The 9,148-nt window shown below is 34.1% G+C and overlaps 1 protein-coding gene across 3 annotated transcripts in view; it reads left to right on the plus strand.

Moving 5' to 3' along the window:
* Positions 1 to 8,229, plus strand: part of LOC144452038 (U-scoloptoxin(05)-Sm1a-like) — an 8,374-nt gene extending 145 nt beyond the window's left edge. For 2 of the 3 annotated variants that reach the window (XM_078143037.1, XM_078143038.1), the window contains exons 2-4: positions 4,098 to 4,166; positions 4,751 to 4,903; positions 5,671 to 8,229. In XM_078143037.1, the coding sequence (XP_077999163.1) occupies positions 4,118 to 4,166; positions 4,751 to 4,903; positions 5,671 to 5,870 (402 nt within the window). In that variant the 5' untranslated portion in view covers positions 4,098 to 4,117 and the 3' untranslated portion in view covers positions 5,871 to 8,229. The remainder of the gene's footprint in view (positions 1 to 4,097; positions 4,167 to 4,750; positions 4,904 to 5,670) is intronic. The other variant, XM_078143039.1, reaches the window with a different exon arrangement.
* Positions 8,230 to 9,148: the final 919 nt, after the last annotated feature.

Genomic DNA, 9,148 nt, shown 5'->3' on the forward strand with positions numbered 1-9,148 from the left:
AGGATTGCTATATCTGCAATTTAGAGAACTATGCTGCGCATAATTTGCAAAATTTGCCTAAAAAGTGACAGCGCCTGCCTGAAGCGTGTGGTTGGGCGTCCATTTGATCCAATATGGCGACTTTGCATGGTGACTGAAACTGCATGTACTGCGACAAGACTATACGCATTCTTAAGGTGTACACAGACCGGGTTATTCCCGAAGAGAACTGTCAAAACATCTACATACATTTCAGGAAGTGTTGGCGATTGTTGACGAAAAAGAAGTATATCGCAATGCAATGCAAATGGATTAACTTTTCGCAATCAAGAGCTAACTAGCACAATTTGACCTTTCACCGATCAACCCCATTTTGACGTGTGTAACAAATTAAAATCACCTGACCGAGACTCAGAAGGTCAGAATAGAAACTCACGGCACGTCACTTAAATGTTGCCCCATTTTAAGTGACAGAAATATGGGGACTAGATATTCAAACACCCATATATATTTGCTTAATTGTCAAGTGGGTTTGAATGTAACTTAAGCTTACAGAAGTAGTACATCGGAACTTGTTTCGAATTCGCCTCGCCGTTTAGTGCAGTCTGTGTCCTGTCCTTTTTTCAGTTTTACATTTTAAGAAGCAAAGACAATACTCCTTCATAGCATTTTAAGAGTTTTTGATGTTTTTTTTTAAATTGGATAAGTGAAGTCATAATGTGGCCCTTGACACACAGGCCATTTTAGTATAGATAAATATTCACGATTTCCAAAGAAAATGATTCATAGCTTCCATGAGATTATGATTTTACTTCCAGCATGAGACTAATTGGTATACATCACATGCAAATGTAGCCATCATCCTCTTCAAATTTTTTTCTGGTTTCCGTTTCAAAACTGATATGTAACGTTAAATTTGTATACTAGTATTTCCTACATGTTAAACAAATAGCAATTTTGGCTGGTGGTACTTCAGTTCAAAATTTATTTATTCTCCTGGCTATTCATTATAATCATGAGCATAACAACAACTTAAATGTAGTGCTTTGGTGAGCAACATTTTGTTCAAATTTTAGCCAGTGTTTTGTTTTATTTCTGAATACTCACCTTATCGGAATACTCCTTTAGAACTTACTGTATCCAATAGAAGCAATAAATTTAAATTTGTTATAAATGTCAACCTACTGTACAAAAATGGTATGTTGTAATGATAAATCATAGTTACATATATGCAATGTGTCAGATTTTTAGATTTACGAATCTTTTCTCTGTAGCATTTCATACACACGGTAGGTCATAATTCTCGGTACCTGCAATAGCATTTTACCTCACACTAGAAGGTCAAATTAGAACAAGATGGTCGATTTATTCTCATTCACACTATAGTAATACATGTGTAGTGCATAGAATGGAAGTTATGGTGTGAACCAAGAAATCAAATAGCCATTGTTTTCATGACAAACCTACATGTAGGTGGTAGAATTCTTTTGCAGTTACAGAGCATTGTATTCCATAATTAACTTGTAGTCTAGATATTTGTAGATTTTTTTGGACACTACAATCTTGTCTCAGTCCCCTCGATTGATCATTGATTTATGATAACTGGTAGCAGATACCCAAAACAGGAATGCAAAGGGAATATTTGTGCAGTATAAATAGTTAAATACATTATCATATCAAAATGCTGTGGCACTTTGTGATATTTTGTGTACATAAGAAGCTCTATTGATACATTATACATGTTATATAATTCTCATACACTGTAAACTCAATTTCAATATTATAAATACAAGTGTACATGTTATATATTGTTCTAAGAAGGAAAGGTTTGTATGCAGTTTAGTGTCAGTCAGCTGTCCCTGAACCTAAGAAGTGAGAAATGATCCAGTGTAATTTGAATGAATGTGTGTCTAGAACAAGTTGAAATCTAGTGATGTCTGTTACTTTAAAATCCTGCCACAGACATTTTCTTTTACATGAACTTGATCTGAAGAGGGATATATTATTCTAAGAAGGAAATATTTGTATGCATTTAAGTGTCGATCATCAATTGTTGAAAGAAATGATCCAATGTATTTTGTGTCTACAACGAGTTGAAATCTAGTGATGTCTGTTAATTTAATGAGCTAGACAACATGTCATTAATGAAGAACAAAAAAGGTTTAGTGTAGACACAAACTTACATTCATCTGAAAGTGATATTCCAACATTGTTTTAACTGTATATTGAGGAAAATTGAGACAGTTTTAAAATCAGATAGTTATATTTTATATCCATATAATTTTGTAGTAATGATTTTACATGATATCTTGATTTGGCCATGAAACTACGAGTGGAAATCACAGTCATCATTTCTACAACTCAGTGTCAGATTTCCTTCCTCTTGTGAAGGGCAGGGTGAACATCCTCATGTCAGTGTTTCCCATGCTTGGATTCTCATAGAAAGGCAAAATGTTTTGTTGTGGAGCCAAATGTTAAAAACTTGGTTTTATTGGAAGTCACAACAGTAAGGGATGCAGGAACTCAAAATGTAAAAAACAAGAAATTATAGTATGTCATGGTACATCAAATTGTCTAAAGGGGGCTCACAGAACTGGAGACATGTTGTGTTCAAACTGAGTTATAAAGTCTACATGTCTTGAATGTAAAGGGGGAGTATATATGGGTGACATGTTCAGATATTTTAGGTTACACTTATAGATCATTCAGTCAAATCTAAGAACAGCCTGTATGCCAATGTGGTATCGAATTGTCTCAAAAGAGAGATCTTAAGATTCGATGAAGGATATCCTCATAACCATAGTAATTGTAGCAGTTCTGCTCCGCCTCGGTTGTCCTCTAGAACTGATACAGATCCACCATTGGCTCATTTAAATACTAATGTAAACAGAATGTAGATATTGTATCATGTTTTGGATTTACTTTCGGAGTAACAATGTAGTTTTTTGAGAAGTCAGATCCTATTAGCCTGTACAATAAGACTAAAGGAAAGATTAGGAATTGCATGTGATCACCAGATAGAACAGTGTGAAAGGTCAAAACACCATGGCAGTTTTGTTGTTATGTTATACTAGAATCATGAATGACATTGTAATCGCTGCCAAGAAGGACTGTGATGTAGCAATTCAGTGTATTTATTGCCTTTTTGAACAGAGTCAAGTACTTACATAGTGAATTTCGCAATTACAAGTATAATTGAATTTAGGGAATTGACTACTTAGGTGAGGTTTGCCATGAAAACCATGAAAATAATTGCCAAGTGATTTTTAGATGGGTTTTGTTCAATAATGGAATTGTAGCATTGCTTTTATTTGCAAACCCCACAAGAAAATAAAAGGTAAAAACGAAAAATGTTTAGTAACACAGAAAAAAATATATAAAAGTATTGCAAATAAAAACAAAGCTACAATTATAATTTATAGCAGCTAGATGACAGATAGCATTAGACTAATTAGTCTAATCTAAGAAGGCCCCTGTGTAGTACATTGTAATTGATATTTCTCATTAGTAATACCCAAATGTAGTGAATGGTGATTAGTTCTTGGGGGGGGAAAAACATTATGTAGTAGGCTGTGCGTCATATTAAATGTACTGTTTAACGGCTAATCTTATCAGTGTATTTCACAGTTAACCAAAATAGCTTCCCTTTATTTGTAATATAACATACATGTATATTCTTCATAGTAAAGAGTCGTAAAACGTAGAGGTTGAGGTGTCAAATCACGCCATTCCCTATTCATCATAGAAGTAAAGTGGTACACAAATGTGGCATGTCTTGAGTTACATGCTCTCTGTACTCAATACATTACCTGCTAGGGGTCAAAATAGAACAAAGTCAACATATTCTCCTATTCTGTTTACAATAATGCACATGTAGTGCTTTGACTGGAAGTCTTTGTGTTATAATCTAACAAATTTGATGATTGACGTTTATACAGCACAAATCATTTTAAGTATATCATTTGACCTGCTACTCAAATGTCTCAGTAGGGGCTTGAGATAAATCATATATTTTCTGTGTAAGATTTTTTTTCTGAAGAATTAAAGTTGCAATATGTAAGATTTATTGATTTTGTTTGTGTGTTTAACCACAATATTATCATACTGTGTCTTTACAGGGTAATCTAATAGCATAAATATGAAGATTTTGATAGGTGTTATATTTTGCACACTTGCACTATACACAGGTAAGTCTACATAAATTAAATACTGTCATTTCTGTAACAGTACCTTCCTAGATATGGTATACGCTTTCAATCCTTTGAATAATTAGTTCTTATGATATACCCAGTATCCTTTCCAATACGATTTAATGTCATGGAGAGCACACACAACTAACCAGGGCAATAATTTTCTATATCATGCTCTGGCACACTTTGCCCAAATATGTGTTTATCGATATCCATTCGATCAGTGATTTTGCTTTGTTAATTTCTTCACTATTTTACATTTTTGTGAAATGATATTTATCTGTTACCAACTTTGTGCATTTGCTACAACAGTGACAGACATCATTGAAAATACACTAAAACTTGGAGATGATATCAGCAGTAAACACCAGGGTGAAACTAATACTATTAATCTATCAATATCTATATAAGCGTTTTTGTTCTTTATTTTGTCAAAAAAGCTGTGGTCATTTTTACTTTGTGAGACATATGCACTTCACTTAATTACTCGACCCTGCCATGTATATCACAGTGGTGACCATTTTCGTGGATAAAAAGCATATTTTGTAAACTAACATAAGTTAGTTTTCTCACTTTCTCAGTAGTGGATGCCTTGAAATGTCTTCAGTGTGCAGGCGTAGGCTATAACAGCTGTGGTGGTAAGAAAGGCAAAGAAAAGAGCATGAAACCCATGGAATGTGAAGCTGATCAAAATTACTGTTATGAGCAACGAGAGGATCGTGACGAAGGAGTCAGTAAGTACTATCAATGACCATGAGCCAATTTACTTGCCACTGAAAATACAGCACAGTATAGTGTTACTGTAACTGTGTTCCCCTATCTCTTATCATGTGATGATCACTATACCCTCTAAGCTTGATGTGCCACTGATATATCGTGAGACATACCAAAAGGTGGAGACCCCCTATTTTTCATTATGTGGTGATCAGTATATCCTCTAAGCCAATTTTACACACAGTACCTAGAAATAATAATATTGTTATGTTCATTTATTGTTATTTACAAGAAATTGTGGAATTATCTACTTAACTAACTTTGATCAGCTGCAGTATTACTAATACTAAACCTTGTTACTTGTTACATTCCATGTGGTAACATACTGTGTATTTACCAAAATCGGACATTTTTTCAAGGCCCACTTATTAAGATGGGTGTGCCTCGGGGGCCTATTTCCCACAAAATCAAACTTTACCATATGAAAGCGTGTTCCTCTCCTCTTGAAGTAATAAAGGAAATTTGAAGTCCACCATCTTGTTTTCAAGGAAAGGGACAATCATTTATTTGCATTAATGTTCAGCGACCATAATATATTTTGAAATGACAAGTAACTGTGACCTTTATTTTAAAATGTTGTGCAGTGACCCCAGATTGTTGTTCTTAATGTGAACTTAGAATAGGTTGCCCTTTTTCTTGAACAACATAACAACCCAAGTTTAAAGAGTTTAGTATCCGATGTGCATTCTACGTTTAAAATCTTCATGGTTATTACCTTATTTTTCAGTCATAATTTCTGCATATAACCGTGGATGTGCGAGAAATGATTTGGAAAATGGATGTGTATTTGATAAAGAAAAGGATGTAGAAATCTGCTTAAGTACATGTGAGAAAGATGGATGTAACCGTGGTAATGGAGCTGGCGCCATCCAAGCTGTCGTTTCTACAATATCTTTGTTATTGTTTGTTACAGTCATCTTTCACTGATTGTGTTAAGATTGGTTATGAGTTGTGAAATTCCCAATTTAAAATTGACACTTTTTTATTTTTTCATAATATTTGAAAAAAAAAACCCCCCCCCCCATTCTTTTGTCATTTTGACTTTAATGTACCAAAATAATTGATGACAAAATACCATTTATTTTGATACATTAAATCAAATTACCAAATGTATGTGTTCATCAGAAACAAAGACATAAAAAAGTGCAAAATTTGTCCAGGGCACAGGGCATTTCTTTTACAAGATTGAGTCATCAGTTAACCTGTCACCCCTACTCAATGGTTCAACCCTATTGTTATCTATAATAAAGTAAACCTCAATTTGAAGTTAAAGGGGTGTCACTGGTAAGTACATACATAACAAGTAGGTTTTATCTCAATATTTTGATATTTTGATAATTTCATCACCAGCCCTCAGAATGTATTTGATTTCAAACATCAACCAAATACTATTAATAACCTACGTAATTCTAAGTATTTTTCGTAATTTTTGTTTCCAAATAAAAAGGTTACTTATATTTTACCCTTCACTATCACTTGTTTAATAACTACAGGAGTAGTCACTGGCAAAATTCCTCCGTATAAACTGCTTTATACCCTTTAGCTGTCAAAATGTTGACTCAGTGTTTGACATGTACAGGATTAGCAGTCCTCTACCGGAGCTAATATTGAAGTTTGTGTAAAACTCCTCCATATATCACTGCTGTGATACTTTATTCTCATACTGTATGAATCAAATTTATGTTATTTTATCTCTTACATTGTAGACTACAGTATCACAACAGTTTATACAGTCGGGGGTTTACCAGTGGCTGCTGGTTATTGAACCTATTACTTCATCTTATCCTGTCCCAATTTTTTTTAACAACCCCAATTGACTTTGAAAGAATATTAATGATAAATTGTGATTTTCTAACGGGGTTTACTTTATGTATATTAGTTTTAATTCATTCTGATAGTTTAGAAATTTAAGGTTCACTTACAGACAGTATCACATTGTATAGTTCATCGTTACAAACCACGACCGTTTTACGGTACCGTTCACTTTCTTAACGAGCCGGTCCTTACTGGAAGTGTAGCAAAAGAAAAAATAGCTTTGGTTTGCAAGAATGTGTAAAGTTTGGATTCATTAATATGATTTACTGATATAATTTATTTTGTCAATTATAATCAAGTTTACTTTTTGTTTGGTATTTCTCCCTTACTATGCAATAATAGATAAGTGGAAGTTAATTGAATATTGTAGTGTCTTTATTAACAGCTTCATATTGCATTATTGAAGAAATAGTTTTGAGAGTGTTCAAAATATTGTACTAAAGGTGAATTAAATCGTTTTAAATTAAATTGTGCGTGAATAAATGTGTAGACAATAGTAATTTCTGTACTACTGTCTTGTGTTAATTGCTGACAGTGTGTATAGACCTGTTGCCGGTTCCAAGATGTATTGCATGCACATCTCTCCATACAAGGCCATGTATTGTGTAAGTGCTGAGAGGATTTCCACACACTACTTAGGGGATGTTGACACCTGACTGTACCCTGGGTTCACCCATAAAATCCCTCTCTGTCATTGATGGTGTGTAGTCTTTGTTCTATAGAATCACTCATAATTAAAGATGTCAACATGTCTTTCAATCATTTCATAATGAAAATGTTATTTCAAATGTAATAAAGATAAAACAAGACTAAATGTAACAACATAAACGATGTCATGTCATGCAATGCATCTTGGAATGGGAAAATCAACTGTACATGTATTTGGATGCATTTCTGTGTATGTTTAGGCAGTGAGTGCATGTCCATCGATTTCAAGGGTTGTCATGTCATTTCAAATGCCAGGATTGAATACGCGAGTATCAAACACCATTTCTCTTCTTGTGAAATTGTCAAAATGTTGATAAATTAATGTTGTGATTGAAACAAAATAAACGTATGTCAAGTAAGGTGTGTTGGATATTAGAACTGATAATACAATTCAGGATACCACATGCTAGAAAAAACTCAGTTTACCCAATCTTGATGATTCCGCAGAGATATTCAACATGAAGAAAATCAAAAGTGCTGAAAGACAAAACACACACAATTGCCAGCAATGTTAATGGCGATCTCTAACATAAACATGTCGTCGTCTAGCACAGAAACATATTTTTATGGAAAGCATTAGAAATGTATTTCAAAGTATATTTTACATGTTGTGACAATATAATATAGTATCTGTGGGTGAAATATTGAGCTCTGTTTAAACTTGTAAATCATAGCGTGTGTGAATTTTATGACGTAACTGTAAACTCTTGAGTAGAAACTAACTTTCCTTCAAGATGTGTACATTTTCAATAAGTAGCAATAAAAGATGTTTTTTTTACCCAATATTGATGTTGGTGTGATAAATTTACACTTTTACTGGTTTAATAGCTCGCGTAGCGACTCAATGACTAGTACGCATGCGCGTCCTATATACTATGTGATTTTTTGGGGTGGTATTACCCAAGGATGCATTGCGGCGCAATGACTGCGCATTCTATATGTTATGCGCATTCTCCATGCAGAGGGCGCTATCTACAATATCGTCAGGCAGCCGGTCACAAATGAATCTATCCTGTGCAAGCGTATAGGCTTTGCCTAGTTATAATATTAGTATGTAGAAGGTGTGCACACATGTTTTTTAACACAGTTCAACAGTTACATGTGGTCATTTTCAAACAACAGACAAAGAAAGTGTTCACACTGGTATTTTTAGTTCAGTTTAGGTCTAGGTTGGTATACATCGTGAAGTTTTCACACTGAATTGTTTAATGAAAGAGTATGATACTAATCATCTTGGCAAGGGATATGTTTTCCTGTACATTTGGTGTTCTTAGAAAGATGTGTCACCAAGTTCTCATTTCATATGTAGGAGTGATTAACAAGCATGCCAAGACAAATAACTTGAATCATGACAAGTAGACTGACAGTCTTAAATCAAGACCAATATACTAATTGTTATTGATATATGTCAAATAGCTATAATCCAGATGTCTTATCAGGTAAGTTCATTGCTTGTGATGAGGCACGTCTCGTCATAAACAATGACACTGGGGGCGCTGTTGAATTGTAAAAAAATATATCGCTGCACTGTCAACACTAGTCTTGCTGCCAGACTCGTGACATTTGTCCCTATGTAAGGCACGGCCAGGGCAAGGAAGTCGCGAGAAATAGGGGACTTTTGTAATCCATATTGCAGAAAATATGCCTAGTATTTAACCATTGACTGGTATTAAACATTCAAT

Source organism: Glandiceps talaboti, chromosome 22 (assembly GCF_964340395.1).
Source record: "Glandiceps talaboti chromosome 22, keGlaTala1.1, whole genome shotgun sequence".
Classification (NCBI taxonomy): domain Eukaryota; kingdom Metazoa; phylum Hemichordata; class Enteropneusta; family Spengelidae; genus Glandiceps; species Glandiceps talaboti.